This window comes from Colossoma macropomum, unplaced genomic scaffold, assembly GCF_904425465.1.
Source record: "Colossoma macropomum unplaced genomic scaffold, Colossoma_macropomum, whole genome shotgun sequence".
Classification (NCBI taxonomy): Eukaryota; Metazoa; Chordata; class Actinopteri; order Characiformes; family Serrasalmidae; genus Colossoma; species Colossoma macropomum.
Genome location: NW_023494786.1, coordinates 23,185,918 through 23,205,352, shown reverse-complemented (window position 1 = coordinate 23,205,352; position 19,435 = coordinate 23,185,918). Strand labels below are relative to the sequence as shown.

General features: G+C 37.3%; 2 protein-coding genes across 2 annotated transcripts; both read right to left on the bottom strand.

Moving 5' to 3' along the window:
• Positions 1–569: 569 nt before the first annotated feature.
• Positions 570–3,318, bottom strand: LOC118803894 (green-sensitive opsin-3). Its single transcript, XM_036564431.1, has 5 exons — positions 2,949–3,318; positions 2,677–2,845; positions 2,082–2,247; positions 1,112–1,351; positions 570–680 (listed from the first exon to the last, which is right to left on the bottom strand). The coding sequence occupies exons 1-5, from the start codon at positions 3,316–3,318 to the stop codon at positions 570–572; spliced, it is 1,056 nt and encodes a 351-aa protein (XP_036420324.1).
• A 4,480-nt stretch (positions 3,319–7,798) lies between these two features.
• Positions 7,799–18,319, bottom strand: msh5 (mutS homolog 5). The gene is made up of 24 exons (XM_036597303.1): positions 18,227–18,319; positions 17,957–18,080; positions 17,303–17,383; positions 17,160–17,213; positions 16,752–16,873; positions 16,129–16,238; positions 15,877–15,912; positions 15,695–15,777; positions 15,123–15,168; positions 14,538–14,676; positions 13,790–13,852; positions 13,554–13,682; positions 13,216–13,288; positions 12,878–12,987; positions 12,569–12,649; positions 11,842–11,929; positions 11,469–11,655; positions 11,203–11,329; positions 10,906–11,055; positions 10,545–10,619; positions 10,300–10,446; positions 9,569–9,706; positions 9,266–9,339; positions 7,799–8,715 (listed from the first exon to the last, which is right to left on the bottom strand). Exons 1-24 carry the CDS (start codon positions 18,317–18,319, stop codon positions 8,604–8,606), a joined length of 2,442 nt encoding a protein of 813 aa, XP_036453196.1. The 3' UTR covers positions 7,799–8,603.
• Positions 18,320–19,435: the final 1,116 nt, after the last annotated feature.

Here is a 19,435-nt window from a genome sequence, read left to right as displayed (position 1 = left end):
AGTTTAGTGGATGTAGCATAGTCAAAACAGTGTAAGGCAGTTTACAGGAGGGAAACTTTTTTTGAAGCTTTGCATGTTAAGTATTTTACTCTACAGTGTGTGTTTCCTTAACATCTTTTGAAAAAATATTTGTTTACATACACATAATTTTTTCCTAACCCCTATAAACATGATTAATATGCAGCCAAATAAGAAGACATATCATTTTAAAATGCAATGTTTATTACTTTTGAACAATCTCTCTTTTTTGTCTTTTTTTATGCTTTGTAGATATAAAAATATATATTGACGTCAACAGCAAAAATGTTACATGTGAGCAAGTTGGCATCCTGCCCTTTTGAGTAAGCCACTGACTGGTACAGAGGCAAACAAACTGTGATGTACAAGCAGGGAAAATATGAACATTATTAAGAGAAACGTCTGTGTCAACATGTATTGTACACCCTCACGTTGAGAAGTCCATGTAAGCAATGACGAAGTGCAAATCAAGTTCCAAGCGTTCCAAGTGTTCCAAGAGTTCCAAGAGTTCCGAGAGTACCGAGTTTGTGTGAGGAAAGTGAGAGAGTCCTCTATGCTGGGGACACGCTGGACACTTCTGTCTTAGTGGACACTGTTGAGGACTCATCATCTCCCATGGGGTTCTTGCCACAGAACAGGGTCGTCAGCATGCAGTTACGGAACTACAAAGAAAAACAAATCAAGTTAACAAATATGGAACATCTAAGTTTCATCCCTTCACTTTTAATTCACATTTAAATCATGATTCACATTAAATGATTAAATGATGTAGCATAAAACGTTATAAGAGAAACTATAGGGCAGCTACGTCAGTACCTAGCCATTGGCTTCCACTATGCATTAATTTTGTTTTAATAAGTACAGAAAATAGAACCATATGAAGCTGCTTCCCACCATATGAAGCTGCTTCCCACTGGCTTTCATTAAAAGTGGGTTTTGAATCCATGTGGTTTCTATTCTTTTAATAAGTACAGGTAGATATGCTTTATTATTATTCTTTGCAAGTCACTACATGGTTTAGATGCAACAGCTGAGTAAAATCTCTGGAATAGTCTTATATTTCTATGTTAGTATGATAAGAAGATAGACTGACCTGTTTGTTCAGCAGCACATATATGATGGGGTTGAAAATAGCCGAGCTTTTAGAGAAGAAGGCAGGAATGGCCATGAACTGGGCAGTGAAGGCAGCACCCTTGTTAAAAAAGATCCAGGCAGCAACACTAGCGTAGGGGGTCCAGGCCACTAGGAAGCCCACCACCATCAGTATGACCATACGTGTCACTTCCTTCTCAGCTTTCTGAGTGGAGGCGGAGTCCTGCTGAGCCGACGCAGCCTGGAGAGAATGTTGAAATCAGGGTCATTAATTCAACCTCTTATGAAAAATAAGAAAAAGAAGTTAACAAAAAGTTTGGAATTACTTTGCATATTAATAACTGTTATTTAATAATAACTTATACAGTGTAGATTGTTATACAGTGTCATAAACTAGACACCAAAATGTCAACCAATTGTTTATTCACAATTTTAGGTATTTGGGGAACAAGAAGTTGTGATATGAAAACAAGTTGTGATATGGAAAAAACAGTCAATGTAAATAAATAATAAACTGTTATTATCTATTAGTAGCACTTTCCTGTCACAAAATTACTTTGAACAGCTATTTGATCAGCAAAATTTCCTTTACTGGTTTCAAATATGAGGCTTTCTGAATATTTACTTTATTATATTTCTCGAAGCTTTACAGCTTTGTCAATTATTTTAAATCAAAAACTTCTTCATTTTTACAACTTCTCTCAAACTGTTAGAGACATTTAGAATATTAGCTTCATGTTATGCTCATTTTGTACATGTACCTGCAACAAAATTGGTTTTATATTAATGAAAACAGTGATTCCAAACTAGTGTATTAAAGTAAGTATTTGCATGAATAGTGATCAGTTTAACATGTCTGAGTGGAAAAGGTATCAATAAAAATAAAATTTATATCAACAGTAAGCAAACTGTTAAAATAGATACAATAACAAAACATGATGTAACATTATTAAAACCGCGTGTAGTCTCACCGCTTTGACTGTGCACACAAGCCGTCCATAAGTGAAGAAGATGACAGTGACAGGGACAATGAAATGACAGACGAACATGTAGATGACATAGGACTCGTTGTTGTATCTGGGGTTGAGTGTGTAGTAGTCTGGTCCACACGAGCACTGCAGCCCCTCAGGAATGTACCTGTTTTTTTAGCAGAGCAGATTTAAGTATTTGAATAATTAATTGGCTTTTATAATGTTTTAAATCAACACTTTAACAACAAATGAAATGCTCCAGCTTTGCAATTTCACTTTTTATTTTAGTTTTCATTCAGCAAGAAAAGCATAATCTCTTCATTTCAACATCATTTTTAGTCACATTAGTTCTAATCACCAATACTTGGCTTGCATATGTTTATAAGAAAAATTAAAGTGGTATGGAACCTTTACATTATGTGAAGTTTCCTTAAACTACAAAAAGGTGCTCCACCCTCACATCTAAACTCTTTACAAAAATGGTTAAAATGTCCATTGTAAGGTTCTTTAGGGATCTAAAAGTGGGTCCAAAGAACCCATCGTGAATGTTGTTAAAGGCAGCTCCATTCTATTAATTCTGAACGGCAAATCTTACCTGGACCATCCAACAAGAGGGGGTGCAGCACAGCTAAGTGCCATGACCCAGGTAAAAGCAATGCCGCCCATTGCATGAGAGGAAGAGAATTTGAAACTTCCCATGGGCTTGCAGACCACAATGTACCTCTCAATAGCCAGCACCACTAACGACCAGAGAGCCACTTCACCTGAGGAAGATACATCATCATTACAGCTAATGTAGTTAACGCTGAAGAGCAATAATATGCAGTCATGTATGTATACTCTATATAGCTGTTCAACACTGCTCACCTCCAAGTGTTGCCATGAACCCCTCAATGGCACAGCCCTTGGGCCCAAAGTAAAAGTAGCCGTTGATTGCCGAGGTGATGGTGATGGTGAACCCAAAGCAGACCATGATCATCCCAGCCACAGCCAGGTTGACCAGGATGAAATTGAGTGGCTGTCGGAGCTTCTTGTGCTGGGCCGTGACAAAAAGGGTCAAGCCGTTGATGGGGAAACCAAAACATATCAGGAAAAACATGTAGCAAGCCAGCAATTTAAACTGCCATGGGTCTGCTAAATAGTACTGTTCGTAGAAAAATGGATTGCGTACAAGCCCTGTGCGGTTATGCATAGGGATGTAGAAGTTCTCACCCTCAAAACCATGCAGACCTGACATGTCTGGAGTTGGTGGCGTATGAGCAAAGGTTAAAAAGTTTTCTCTGCTTTCACCTTGCCCTCTTGTGCCTCTGTGTCCTCCAAATGCCAGCATTTATACCTTGATTAAGGGACTTTAGAGGATTAGTGAAAAGTGATCAGGAAGGATGCTGAGAGGTGGCAGATTGAGGGCTAAGCTGATGGAGCTTCATTAGAAGGTGTGAAACACGCCAAACTGTTTAGCTTCTAAGCAGAGATTTGAGGGATTTTCACAGCGCCCTGTAACTCCTCTCAAGAACCTGAACTTAATTAAAGATTTCCATATTTTATTTTATTTCACAAAACAGCTCAGTAAGTGCAGGCAAGTGTAGGTAACGTTAAGTTTGCCCATTTATAAGCTAATATAACATCTTAGTTTAATTTTATAGCCATAAATACATTTTTTACATTTCTGGATATGAAATCATCACAATTTTTTCATCCTTCAAGCACAGCAGCTGCTCTTCACGTAGTGTGAAAATTTCAAGATGAGTAGACCAATACAAATACTTTTGGACAATGACAATATGATGTAAAGACTGAGTCTGTAATTCCTTCCCATGACTGTCCAGCAACAGTAAACATGCTGTACAATATGTCCAGGCAGCAAGGGCAAAGGCCATGAGGCTTTTTTATGTCCCTTTTACTTGTAGGTTTCATTTCTGGCTGTGGTGTGAGAAATTCTCAGATTTAAACATCCATATTTCAACACAGCTTTAATTTAGAACAGACTTCTCTTTGTCAAGAAGGGACCCTTTCTCTTACCTTGTGCCAGCACTTTTCAGGCCAATCCTGTTGACCTAATGTGACTCTTACGATTTAACACCTGACCTCATCTGTCAATGGAGGTTAAGGTGAAGCTGAAATGAACAGCAGTGTCATCAGTGCAAAAGGCCTTTCCTATTTGAGAGCCTTTCGCAATTAGCAGGTGTTAGAGTTACTTAAATCCACAGATTACGTTTCCATTTGAGGTTCTGTGCAGTTAAGACAGAAATTTTTACAGTTTCTAAAAGTGTATGGTATACCCTTAATTTTATTATTGAGTAAAACTTTTTAAAAAAGGATTAAGAACTCTAATCTAAATTTCTTACTCATCTCCACAGGAAACAAAGAAACTTTGAAATAGGATATGGCATGTATTTTATATTGCCTTTTACAATCTTTATGAATGTAAACCCATTTTTTTGTGATCAGATGAGAAGTGGGCCTTTTGATGAGCAAAGGCACAAAATTAAAAGAACAAAAACATCACTCAATAAATAAACATAAAACTAGGCCACTCTCTGTGTAGACATGCTTTCATCAAGTGGGCAATTACAGTTTATACATACCCATAATGTTAAACTCATAATTATGATAATTATGTCTTGAGTCAATGTACGTAATGAACGTAATGAACGTTTCTATATGACTATGAATTCACAGTCTAATGTCTCAGATTAGGAAGGATTAGGCTACAGGCAGGTGTCAAGGCATGGGTTAACAGAATGCACCTATAACTCACAGAGGATGTCAAACAACATATACATTTTATTTCTTTCAACAAAATCTTGACTGAGTTGCGTGTGACCCCAGGTGAGCAGTTTAAACATAAATACTAGTCCATTGTAATACTACAGGTTTTATTGATTATGAAGATCATATAAATGGATAGAGATTTTTTTCAAAGTGTAAACCTTACTCAGTGACTCTCCCCACTTACAGAGAAATGCAGACAACAAAAAGACAAACGACAACAGCAATGTGGAATGTGAAATGCTTACCTTAACAGACATGGCATTTTATCTATATTATCTATCATTATATAGCTCATACATGTTATGTACTGTGTTAGCTGGTTTATTACGTGGGATAATTCTAATTCAGCTCTTTCGTAATATCTAATTTTCATCTAAAAATGTGTCATACATACCTTACAATGTGCCAACACTTCTGAGAGTGCACCCATCAAGAGTACTGTTTAGTAGTGGTGAGTGTGTCCTATTATTGGGATTCAAGTTCCCAGCTGTGCTGTGTGCTTCCTGCTACAACTGAAAATGTAACCAAGTGACCAATTTCTTATTGAGTTCAGAGGGCAGGGTCCTTGTTCAGCCATCACAAAGCATGCTGAGGCATTCAAAGCTGCACAGTGGTTAAAAAAGACACTGTGACAAGCTTCTTTCCATTGAAAGAGGCGTGGTCCAGTGAGATGGTGCTGATGAGCTGTAGAAGCCTACAGGTACTAACACATTGTGCATTAGACAAAATTTGCACATACCAGCATTAAACTATATATGAAGTCTATTAAACATGTTCAAGAACACAACCCTTTAATACTTACCAAAAGAGAAAACTATGCAGTCAACAACTGCATCTTGAATGTGAAGCGATGCTGGGGAGGGGTTTCCATAGTAGGTCTCAACCTATCCGCATTAATAGTATCAATAGATAGAGAGCCGCTTGCACATCTCACAGTTGCAGAAACACCGAGTGCTTTGGACGTTTGAACGCCTCTTTTAAAGTCTTAAAGCAGCCAGATTTAGAGTTCAGTCTGTCCTTATTTTGGCATTTGTTCTGGTCACTGTGGATTAGGGCTTATCGAGCAAATTGGAAAACTTGAACGATCTAACCAACTCAATTATGTGGATTACAGCCACGTTGTCTGTTAGATCTGATACTCTTTGGCTCACTCAGACAACTCTTATCCTCTATTCAGCATAAACCGCCCTGGAGGTTAATCTTCCACAACAAGTCTCCAAATGGCATTTCCTACCAGATGTATATCCAGTAGGAGGTTTCAATTATGCAAAGTTTATAGACACAGCTGTTCTAAAGCAGCTATTTCAAAGCTATCAGAACAATAACTCTCAATGTCTATCTTATTAAACCAGTGTAGACAGTAAGGAAACAAAGAGCAAAGGTAATGAATCAGTACTGGAGTGCTAACTTTCATTCATTAATGACATTATAATCTGTATCACCTGAACAGACAGTTGTCAGGCCACAGTTAGAAGGTTCCTATTCTAAAGGAACTATCACTCTGAAGGTCGTTGGACCCCTGGCTTCCTGTGCCACAAAAAATGAAGTACTATAAGGACAATAAATTGTGCTCACTAGAAAATAAAAATCATAAAATAAACCATGTATACTAAATCATCTTTTTCTGTATGCTGTAAGAAGTTTTAAATCCAGCACTAAATATGTCCAATGTCATAGTCTAAGAGATCCCAGCTCATAGTCAAATTCAATCTGATACTAAATGCAAAAGCTTTAGGTTCACATTCTTAGTATGGTACATATGACCCATGTAAATGTAAATAAGGTCTAAGCACAAATATACAACTATCCTTAAAACTACACAAATATTTTTTCAAATTCTCAGTTTTCCAAAACGTTCAAAGCTTCTCTTTGTCACAAACTCCTAAGCTAGTTGTAAGCTCACATTATGATGCAGTTGAATCTATAGACAGAGCTTTTATCTGCGCTCGCAATAATTAGTAAGTAAATTGGTTGGTGTTATGTTGGTCTGCCACCATAGATGCTACATGCTGCATGAAGTATGGAATGTTTTAGCCTTGTTGGCCTAGCAAACCTGGTGCCAGCCAGTCTACATGAGAGCTTACGAATGACTCATCATCTTTAAACATAATTTAAAATTGCAACTTACAAACAATCCATTACTTGAGGAAAAGAAATTATAATAATTTTGTTAATTTAATGAAGCACAATTTAAGGAAAAGACAAAAAATCCATACTTACAAAGGAACAAAGCAGTGTTGGGCGCTGCTAAGATGAGTAAGCATGTCTCCATTTCTTTGTTTCTATAGTTAGTTTCCGAAGTTCAAGCTATTCTTTTGCTTGAGTGAGAGTAGTAAAAGATCTAAATGTCTCTATTCGTGTCTAACCAGCTAGATTCAGAGTTCAGTCTGTCCTTGCCTTTACTCTGGACAATTTTTCCATTGTGGATCAGGGCTAATCAGGTAATTGGAGAACTTGATTGTTCTAACTGACTCAATTAGGTCTGACACTCTCTGGCACTCTTAAGACACTGTCACCCTTTGTTTGAGGTAGCTTGTGGTGCTTCAGCAAGCTGGAACTTTCTCATCCAAAAGAAGTTTCTGAAGGCTTTTGAAGGCTTTGATCTCATCACTCTGATGATCTACACATTTACATTTTAACATAAAGTCAGGATATTAACCATTCAGTCACAATCACTTGCATGTCCATGGCAATGTAACAAACAGAGATGACTACTAAACAGTGGCTTTTTAGAATGGAAGATGGATTTTAGAGCCACAGCATGCGAACAGTCAATAAATATCTGTATAAGCCAGTACTTGGGGGTTTCATGAATAAAACACAATCAATCCAATGCTCAAACAGAAAGCGCAAATTCTGTGGCATTTTCAGATTTTAAAATAGCTTTAATATAGTTTTTCTTTACTTGTCTCTCCTAACTGCTTAACTCAGATTAGCAGGGCAGCTCTCCTGTTTATCTAAAGACTCAAGAACTTAATTGATTTAATAAACTGTGATAACACAGTTGCTTCTGTCCAATGTAGTGACAGGGGTTAGTGAGAAAAGATTTGCATTAAGTCTTCCCTGAAATCAACTCAACCCTCTACTGACCTCAGGAACTAAACAGGTAGATCTACTAAAGCACATAAGCAAATTTATATTAAATAAACACACTACACTCTGAACATTTGCTTAGATGCTAAACATATTGGTATAAAAGTGTAAACTACAAAAATATGGAAATGTAATACCACTTGTGATACATACATACATACATACATACATCATCTAAACTGCTTATCCTTCTGGGTCGCGGTGGGGTGCTGGAGCCTATCCCAGCTGTCATTGGGCAGAAGGCAGGATACACCCTGGACAGGTCACCAGTCCATCACAGGGCAACCACTTGTGATAATGATAAATAATTTATTTAATTCATAGATAGGCAATTAAAAGATTATCATCATGAAATGTCTCCCAATATTAAATGCTACATATAAGCAACTTACTATGACTATTTCAGAGTAAATAACAGACTCTGAGCATTTTGTAGTTGTAATACTGACTAAACCTTTAATAATTAAAAGAAATACAACACTGTCCTGCATCGTTGTGATAAACACCACTGTGTATTTCTATGTGCTGAACCCCTGAGTAAATCAATAACTCAGTTTATACTTAAAGCACCAGTGAGTGGCTCATACCACAGCAAATATTCTCACTTTAGGAACTTTCTGTGTCTCACTTTAGGAACCTTAGTTTTAAAAACGTCATTTACAGTACTTCTCCAACAGCTGGTAGCAGCTCCTCTTTCAAAAAGCTCTGCAAGTCCAGTGAGGGGTCATCCAGATCAAGGGTGAGGAACTTCTCTACCACTCTTTCACATCTGGACACAGAGACAAAAAAACAGTTGCATTACTATTCAGTTGCATCCCAGTGTGCATGGTCAGGCTGATAAAAATAACGTTCAAGTTAGTTCCATTTCAGTAGCCAAAAAACAGAGCACAGCCTTGATAATATAACAGAAAGTGTCCTTACTAACAGAAGATGTGTCCTTTGTTTTTACACTCACTTAATACTGTAATTACACTAATCATTATAGGCCCACTCAAAAGAGTCAGATATATTGCTGACTGATACAGCCAGAAAAACAGTAGCACAAAATTGGCTACAAAATTTCTTGCTTTCTACATAACGTACCAGTCTTTGGATGGCACAGTTATACATTTAGCATTCTCATTCAATCGCTTTCATGCACTTGACAAAAACATGTTGTAAAGCCATTAATTCTGAGAGATGCAGTGCCTGGCTTTTTAAACACTCCGGGAGACTAAGGGAGAAGGTTCTAGCCTTCATCCTCTAAGACAAATCTCTTTGACATACCTACTACATTAGTTACTTGATACAAATAACAAAGCAAAAATAAATACACAAACCTGCTGATTTGTTCATCACTTGAGGGCTGGTCAATCCTTTTGATGGTCCTTCCTGTTCTATACAAATCTGATACCTGCATATAAATAAATAACTTATAAACATATATTTTGACACAAGCACAATACTGCCTATATTCGTTTCTATAATTTCCAGTGTTGGTCCTACCATTAAATTCCTGTCAATAAAATTACTGTAGATTATGCTCCAAAGTGTAAGTTACTGATCTAGTCATTTATAAGCATAGCTGTCTGGTTCATGACTGATAAAAGACTGGCACTTCACAGAAATGTCAGGAAAAATACCTCCACTCCTCTCTGCACCAGAGCAGGTGGCAGGCCAGCCAGTGTGGCAACATTTGCAGCGTAGCTGGACTGGCAAATGCCCTCCCTCAGCTGGTAAAGAAAGACCAACTCCTCCCCATCTACAGTAGTCTCTAACGTCTATCCAGACATAAAACAACACAAATAAAAAATAACTCAAACACCAGTAAATAGTGGGAATAATGTGGAATACTGTCAGGGGCGTATTAAAGCACTACTCTTTAAAACATGGGAAGCCAAATGGGACTTCCTTTGCAACAGCTAGATGAGACAAAGCAATGATTGCCTTTGTACTGTATCCTACCGAAACTGTTTACTAAACATTTAAGCAATGCAATTACATATTAACTGATGCATATACTAGCCACCAGATATGTGTTTAAAAAGCTCAACATCGAAAAAAGTAATGCATTAAATTTACTTGATTCACATACATAACATTTCTACATAAATAAACTACATCACCACATCTATTGCCCAAATTACATAAACACTTCAGAGCAGAAGTGAAAAAGCTCCCCTTCCACAAAAAGGTGCAATAAATCTGCATATGAGCACTGTTCAACCCCTTTTATGGCCAGGGTCCACTGGCAGGCCCAAAGTTTTATTACACACTTCTATAACCTAAGAATAGCTCAGCCAGCCTGCATGTAATATAGTAGTATGTAATAAGACTGGGATTTTAATGGGATTAAAAAGTAGAGGACACACACCAGCAGGGAGAGCAGTTGAGAGCAAGGCAGGAGACCTAGCTGCAGAACACTGTGAAAGTTTGTAGCAAGAAAAACGAGAGGACACTCAGCTGGAGCTTTGCATAACCAGTGATTCAAACACGCAGCCAGGAGTGATAAACCATCAACCTGCAAAGGCAAAAATATGCAGTACTAGTCTCAAGGATGCACTGTTTTAACTCCTCGTCTCCACTTATTCGTCCTAGGTTCCTTAGGACTAGCCTTACCGTATTGGTTCCTTTGCCAAACTCATCCACTAGCACAAGGGACATACCAGTGCTGTGGTTCAAACCCTGAGCCATCTAGACAGGAAATACATAACAACACTTTTTTCACATGTACATTGAAAAAAAGTGTGTGGAATTGGCTTAATTCATCACTTCCAATGGAATAACATATATTACATTAACATAACTGTGTTTTTCAATTTACTTACTTTTGTCAATAATTGCATTGTTGTAATACATTTTACTGATGTGAAACCAATGTACACATTTGAATCAAATAAATTCAAAGTGTTCAACTCAATGTTGTTTCACTGTAATAGAACAGGAGGATTGACAATTTGTAAGTGTGACATGTTTGTACCTGGTTTAGATCTATCATGAAGGTGCTCAAGCCCACGGACACAGACTCACGACTATGCATACGAGTGAAGATGGCATCTACCAGACCGATCTCAGCCTCTTTTGCAGGCACATCAGAGCCAATCAGGGCCATAAACACAATCAATCCAACCTACATCAACCAAATCAGCAAACAATGAATGTAACAGTGGGCTTATGTGCAGTCATGGTAATGAAGATTTTTGTTTTCTTTATGTTCATGCCCAGTTTTACTTGGGGAGGTATGTGGATTACAGATTTGTTTTTGTGCTGTGCTTGCCTGTTTTAGGTATATGCTCTTGCCAGAAGAGTTTGGCCCAGTTAGCACCTTCACTTTTCCCTCAGTCTCAGAACTGATGCATGGATTTGACACAAAAACCGGTGTACACAGCTCTAGTAGAGGATGCCTGCAGGAGAAAGGTGGAGACAGAGAAAGAAATAAGAGAAAGAAAGAAGTGATGGTAGTGAGTATTACACTAGATTGGATACACTGAATTAGGCACCCAGTAATACACTCCCTCCCTAACTGCCAGGAATGCTTTGTACCGGGACTGATTCAGTATCAGTCTGCAGCGTGGTGTCAGTGTAGGGGAACAGTAGCCATAGTCCTGGGAGGCCTTTGCCAATGCCATAAGGCAGTCCAGCTCAGCACACAGGGACAGAATCTTGTAGAGACAGCTGCTGCGCTGCAGCACAGTGGCTTGGAGCTGTGTCATCACTGCTGTCTCCATGTCTGAAACACACAAACTAATGTCACTGTCAATACTCTGTGCCCATGCTTCTCCATGCCAGTCAGAACACTTCACCCAATAAGATTCCAGTCCACTCAGTTGCATTCTGTTATATATATTATTTCTAGTTGATCAGACAATTTAGATGAAAGGAAGATAGATCGTATCCAGATTAGCTTCTAGTTCACCTCTGATGTCACAGTGTAGGTCACCCAGCATGTCGTCCAGCTCTTTAGTCCTAGCACTGCGATAATGAAGCCGGTCTTCTGACACAAACTGGATGAGTCACAAAGCCACAAACACACAAATATAAACATATTTACATTAGAGTGATAAATACACATTAGTCTCTTAGACGTATTCCCTGTTATACTTCTTTTTTTATGGTGCCTCCTAAGTTTTATTGTACCTTGCTAATTTGAATCGTTTATTCAATTATACGGTGCTACTTGGACTATTACATTAACTGGTTTATTCATACTTTTAGGCTTTTTTGGAAATTAAAGCCTTAGCCTAACTTCTAGTGCAATTTTTGTCACTGCACCACTCAGCATTTACACTGTACCCTGAAAAATTGCACAATTATTTGGTCAGTGTTTTTCATTTACTGGCTTACATTTACATTCAGTCATTTAGCAGATGCTCTTATCCAGAGTGACTTACAAACTGCAGCAGCCAAAATAAATTACTTAAGAGATATTTAAAGAATCTATAGCCTGAGAGACAAGAGCCATGCCATAATTTTATCTAGTTAAACAAATAAATACAAGTGTGAACACTGAGGAGTATGAATTAAATGCATTTATCAATAAAGTAATTAAACAGAGATGAAGTGCAGAAGATAGAACAGAAATGTTTATATTCTATTTGTTTATGATTCTGACATTTTCCCTTTCAGTTTCTTTGAAAACTCACAATAAAATCAAGGCCTGCAATCTCAAAGTTCTCTTTCTCCACCATGTCAGGCAGCCGTGGTACTGAAAGAAGGAACCCGATCTATGGGACACAAACAAAACAAATTATTTATGAGTGGGGATACAACATCGTATATATCTCAGCACAGCACCATCTACAGTCAGACACTGTAAGTACATCTCTTAGCAGTATTCAAATTGCCAAGGTAGTATAAAGTCTTTGTTATTAGTAAACAACCTATGGCTGGGCTAAACTACAAAAACCCAATGAGTCTTGAAGTACAAGAGGACAGCAGTTGTGATCCCAGACCAGAGGGATGTAAATGACGCTGCACGTAGAAAAACGAGAGTCCAGATTCTCCAGCTCAGCTCGGGCCACATCTGTCAGAAAGTCTGATAAGCCCATCATCCTTCTTTTTTCTGAAAGAAAAAAAAGAAAAATTGTACTGAAGACTGACCATAGATAAATATCACTTTAACTTTTTAGACAAAACACCCTGAAATCAAGCAACTTGGCACTTTTTTCCCCAATTCTTTAATAATGTGTTTTTTTTTGCTGTTTCACAAGCTCAGGTTTGAACCTGGCCATAGATGGCAAAATATTCCAAACAGTTCAACTGAAATGAAAATGAATTTTAACAAGCTCACTTTCATCAATGGCAGGGTCAACATTTGGCCTAATGGTGAAATGGTTCTCAGCAAAACTGCCTTCAAAATCCACCTGCAAAAGAATTCTAATTAAAAATTATTGACGAACATCAATTAAACTGATGACTTAAAGGGAAATTTCACAGATTTTATAACTTTCTGCTTAATTAAATACTTTAGATGTAAACACAGTCATTCAGAGTGTTTTGATGCGAAATGCTCCAAACTAGAGACACTTACTGAGTAAGATTATTATCATGACTAACGATTATAACTTTTTAACTGTGAGGTCATCGAAATGAAAATGCATATAATTCACTCTTTTACTTCAAACTCACCACTTTGCTGATGAGTGTGGCGATGTAGTCAAGGTCATCTGTAAAGTCTTTACTGATCTCTCGAAAGAGCTGGATGGTCTGGGGGAGAGAACGTACTGTGTCTCTGATCCCCACAGCACTGTACACAGTCTGAAAGGTAGAAAACAGACACAAAGGTTCAACAAAAGAAAACTCTTTCTCTTTTAAATCTTTTGAAATTCTGTGGATTGTTTAAATTAAAATGAAGTGCAAATGACCTTGTAGAGATTCTGCCAGTCACTGACTTTGGTATGAGACAGAGACATTTTGTACAGCAAAGTCTGTAAGAGAAATTTGTTTAAGAAACTGTGAAAACAAATACAGAGAAATTGTCAGCTGTGAAATCTGTTTAGAAAATTGAATTATGATGAACCTGTATTTTCATTTATAAATTGACCTTTTAAAACTCAACTTATTAATTTCATCTTTTGCAGTGAAAAATGTTTAATCTGTAAAATATACAGTGTTGTGCAAAACTTATTTTTAAAAAGCTAATTACGTGGGCAATGTTTGTTTGCTCATAAGGAACACTAATATTAAATAAATAAGAACAATATTAATACAATAGGTAGTAATTTTATGTTAATATGTTCACAAAGTCATTTCCAAACCTTGTTATGTCAATCCTTCAGTAAAATAAATCAGGAGTGCTGGTAATTTAACATTTCTATTCAACAGCTAGGGATATGTAACCAAACCTTTGTTATTGTAATAGCTCAAAAGACATCTACTTATATTACTTTTTTGAAAACAAAAATGTCTTGTTACTTTTTACTGCTTTAAAGTTTGTTTATTTTAATGTAATATGGTATTTTTACAAGCACACTTATTATCCAGATAAATGGTTTGCACGAGTGCCTAAGACTTTTCACAGTACTGTATTTCAACAATGCAAATAGATATAGAGACTACAAATCATCAGTGTGATGCATTTGAAAGCAGCAGCTGTTAGCAGCCTGAACGTACAGGAATGTTCTTGATGTTGCGCAGGAAGTTCTGCAGTGTGTTCATAACATCAGAGTTTCGAGGAGACGTAAAGAAACGGACCACCTCCTGTCTTCTCCTCAACACATTCATGTCTCGGGTGGGCCTATAGAACCACTGCCTGGAGAAACAGAAATGAAATCTTGGGAACAGAAAGCAGGGGTGCAAAATGCTATCAGCAGATATTTGCTTAAAAATAATAAGATTTGACTGATATTTCAAATCAAAATTGGATTATGCATTTATTGTACTCAGAATGTTTAGGCGACACTGGGTTATTATGATTAAATGTCTGCACTTTTAATCTTATAGAAATAAACGCTACATTTCTCGGCATTCTGCTAAACTTGGTAGATTCAGTCCCAAATTCAAATTCAAAAAAAGTCCCAAATGTTTTATGAATGTTTATGTATCTGTATTTGCATCTGCAGATATATGCATGAAAATCGGCCCACAATTCCCATACTGGTGCAACCCAGGAAGGCCACGAGTGTATCAGAGCAGAATCTATCGACACAGTATTGTAGATTAAAAGACAGAGAGAAAAAGAAAATACAGAAGACTTACCGTAAAAGCTTGGAGCCATACTTGCATCTGCAGTGATTCAGTATACCTGAAACATGCATGCAGCCTCACTTGGCATGCATAAAAATCTTTGTATGTTTTAAATTTGAACAAACAGGATATGTAACTCTACCAACATCAACCTTTCATACGGTCATATGTAAAAGTTTAAACACCCCCAGTTGAATCATATGTTTTGCTGAGTTTCTAAGTGAAAATAAGTTACCAAATCCTCTACAGGGAACAAGCTTAATTATATTTTTCTAATTCACAATTTCTACATTTTTGCTGAGTTTAACATATAAGAAAACATAAAGTATGTTTGTCATCATTTTTGCACAATTGACATTTTATTGTTTTTTACCCCAATACGTTAAATTCAGCAAAAAAACAGTAAATGTGTATCAACTTTTGCAGAAGTTTGCTCTCTGTACAGGATGTTTTACCTAATTTTCACTTAGAAAATCAACATAACATTATTTGATCAGTGGTGCCCAAACATTTGCACACAACTAATTATTCTCATCCAGACACTTCCACAGACACTGCACAACAACATGAAAGGTGTGTTTTACCAAAGAGGCTCAGACCCTCCTTCACTCCAGATTGGAGCTTGTAGACAGAAGGGTGCAGCTCAGCTTTGAATATCTGGAGAACGCTGAGGAAATGTAATAAGTAAAACAAATGAACATCGTGTGGACCAAAGAGTAAAGAGATTCAACATTTAGGCTAAACTGGAATAGGTTAAAATGGGCACCTGTATGTGTCTCTATCCATGTATACCACATCAGTTCTGTCAAATGACAAAAGTACAGATTAGACTGAAATGCTACTTTAATGTTTTTAAAAATAGTGCCCCATGGAGATGTTCACTTTAAAACTAAACATCTTCCCATCAGGAGTTTCAAATGGTGGTAAAAAACATCTAGAAAGCAAAAGTTGGCACATTTAAGGCCAGAATATAAAAGGAACATGGCAAACAATTAACAGTTTTGAGCTCTGGTCGTACAGTGTGTAGGCAAGTAACTGTAATATGGGAACCCCCACACTGCTGTCCTCCAGTTCAACCCCAACTCTTCTCCTGTCCAGACATTTCAGGAGCCCTCCTATGCTCCTCAGCTGAAAAAAGAGTGGACTGGTATCAATAATTTTGGTTAAACTACATGAGTTTTACTTTCAATAAACACGTAAAACATGTGAAACACAATAACTTGTTGAAAAGCAAAGTAATGGACTGTAATAGACTTCTACCAGTTTCTACCCTTGAGCTGTTAAACTGGTCACAACAACAGAATCCAGATCATGAAAAAAAAGCACAACTTGATCTATATGCACACTGCACTTTAATGTTATTCCGAGCTTCTGTGAACACTTGACTAACATTAATACCATTGTTTACTGAACACTACCTCTAAAACTGCTGCACATATTTTGCATATTTTGCACACATGCATACACATGTATATGCACCAGTACTCTTCTGTGTCTCTAGTTTTTGTATTTTTGTAATTCTGCATTTATTGTCTATTGACTATATATGGTATTGTCTATTTATTATATATTGTTTGTGTAATTACTATAAGTTTTTTAGGTATACATACTGTCAACCTAAACATCAGTGATGTGTCTCACCATTGTCACCGAGTCAAGCGAGATGCAGGAGGACAGATATGGGATTCGTTCTTTCTCAGTGATGGATGCAGGAAGAAAAGGGAGATGTGCTGACATGAGCCTTTGTTTACTGACCTCCAGCCCTGCAGTATAAAAAAGTAAAAAGGATATGCTGGAGTAAAACTGGCCGACCCTTAGAGCAGTTTAAAATTCTCCTCCTCCCCCTCAAAAAGCCTACCATCTGTTTGATATTGTGCTAAAAAAGTGTGTTTCTTTTAAACAAATAATTTTGTGAAGCAACCAAAGAACATCATTAAAGTTTACCGATGGTAAAAGTGTCCAAATACTTTTGGAGGTCATCATGAGATCATCAATAATTCCTCAGCACACGCTGAATATTGTGAACAACTTCTACTGTTTGGTTCTTACCAAAGTCAGCACTGGGATACACAACAATTTCTGGTCTGTAGTCTGGATTTGATCCTAAATGTAAGAAAGAAATTTATTTACAGATATGTGTATGTGAACAGTAGACAACATTTATGACCCTTCAAACACAAAATTTAATTTACCAAGTCTTTTGATAAACTGGGCCATGTTTTGCTCCTGCTTCGCACTTGTGATGATGACGTTAGGACTGATCTCCTGAATCACTGTAAAGAATAACTCACAGCTGATAAGCAGAGTGAACTCCACACAAGTGAAAATAAATGTATGCTCCATACATTTTATTAGAGCATGTAACCCATTTGTAACCCATCTAAATAGGGCCATATGATGTCTGTGATGCAGAGAAGATTCAATTTCAGATTTGTTTTTGAAATCAGAACATGGAAAATAACTGAATTTGGCGATTTGTGAGAGATTACAAAACATTTCCTAAATTATTAGACATTTTATGCCATTGTTCTTACAGCATCTAGATAATATCTTCACATTTGGTCTTTTAACAAAAGCTGTTCTTTGGAGAAATTCTGGTGTACTTCTGTGTACATCATGGCAGGCAGTAGGGGTTGACTGGTAAAGTGAAAACAAGACCACACAGTGTCAGTGATGCCAAACACCACTGGTGCCTCAGCCTAGCTCAAGTATCATTTATCAGATCAATAAAACGTCTCCTATCAGTTTGCAGTTGTTGTCTTACTGCAACAGCAGAAGCACTGAATGTGTGCTGGCCAAATATTTTGTTGATGTTTTTGTCTTGTTTTGTAATGTGGTCTCTGTACCTCTGTCCAGCAGGTGAAGATCCCTGTTATCCACCGTGTCAGGCATGAAGTGCAGGGTACAATCTCTACTGTCATAGAAACTGAGACCCACCTGACATTGGTGAACAAGTACACTGAGAAATACCTTGAATTTAAAGAAAAGTGAAGAACGTCAGCACACTTTCTAGCACTGACTATTAAAATGAACACTTCAGTAAAGGTTAATCCTTCACTGTCACGTAAATGAACAGTTAAATTAAATGAAATCATGAATTATCTGTGCCCATTCACCTCAGATGGTCCCTCGTTTTCGTCTCCGTTCAGACTAGCAGCACGGGATGGCACATCATCTCTCACAAGGTTAACATTCATCTCCTCAGTCATATTACTAGAGCTAAAGAAAACAATACTACAGTTATATTATTAGAGAACTATAATGTTAGCTAGGTTACTATGGCTAACTAGGCAGTGATATCTGGGTTACAGTTAAAAAGGGTGGTCAAAAAACATTTTCAGTTGCACGGATAATAGCTAACTAACAAAAAAGATAGATAAAAGATAGAAAGATAGCGTTAGATAGAATGCGTCCTAACTAGCAAGGTTAACTAAAAGCCAAAGACTCAAAGACATCCCCCTGTTAACTCCCACTAAATAATAATCCTAGCTAGCTAACGCTAGCTAAAGTAGCACCTAGCTAGCCACAGAGCTGGCAAGCTAGCTAGCTCGGGTTAGCTAGAAAACCGTTCAAATTTAGTTTATATTACATTAAATAGCAGGACTTAAAACCTGCCATATGTAAAGGACATTGACTGTACCACGGGGAGGAAAAAAACAAAATGTGATTTATATTAGGGACCCAAAGAGCTCTCCTGAGTTTGTTTTAGTATTGTCTATTTACACTAATTTGACAGACTATTCTTAGTTAGCTAACGCTAGGTAGCTTTCCACATCTGAATTTACATTACAAGTCTGTAGCTAAGTTAGTGCATTTTAATTCCATTCTTATCATGGTATTATTGATGAGCTGTTTGGTTAGTTAACTAGCTAGGTTAGCTAGTTAACCTTGTAAGATAGGTAGCTATGTACGCTAACCTAGCTAGGTTATTTAGCCACCAAGGGCTTGAATTCAGCTGCTGGCTGACCTTGCTAGTGTAACTTACAAGCAAAGTAACGTAAGTAATTAGCTAGCTAACTGCCAGAGCTTCATACGAAGTCCCTACAGCGCACTTTTGTTTGTATAACTAGAAAAATAAATCAGCTAAGCGAATATGTTGCTGTAGGTTAAGTGAATCAGTAGAGCTTAGCCTTTGTGTCAGGTGGGCAGCAGTGTCAGTTACAAACGTGTGTAGTTACAGATTAGAAGAGACGTTGGTTAGCATAGCTAATACACAGCTCTGTGTTCTCAGGCAGAGCCCAAATGAACTGAATCAAAGGCCAGACATTTAGAGGTTAAAGGATAGAGTTGTTTATTTTTGCACAACGACCAAAATGATCATTTTG

Bases quoted from the DNA above. Each gene is read 5' to 3' on its own strand.
- LOC118803894 (XM_036564431.1), bottom strand. From the start codon at position 3,318: ATGTCAGGTCTGCATGGTTTTGAGGGTGAGAACTTCTACATCCCTATG. The intron at 1,352-2,081 runs GTGAGACTACAC...CATTCTCTCCAG, and splicing joins TTGTGTGCACAGTCAAAGCG to GCTGCGTCGGCTCAGCAGGA. The intron at 681-1,111 runs GTCAGTCTATCT...TTTTCTTTGTAG, and splicing joins ATGTGCTGCTGAACAAACAG to TTCCGTAACTGCATGCTGAC.
- msh5 (XM_036597303.1), bottom strand. From the start codon at position 18,319: ATGACTGAGGAGATGAATGTTAACCTTGTGAGAGATGATGTGCCATCC. The intron at 16,239-16,751 runs GTGAGACACATC...CTCTTTTTTCAG, and splicing joins CGCTTGACTCGGTGACAATG to CTGAGGAGCATAGGAGGGCT. The intron at 15,169-15,694 runs GTAAAACACACC...TGCATGTTTCAG, and splicing joins GGAGGGTCTGAGCCTCTTTG to GTATACTGAATCACTGCAGA.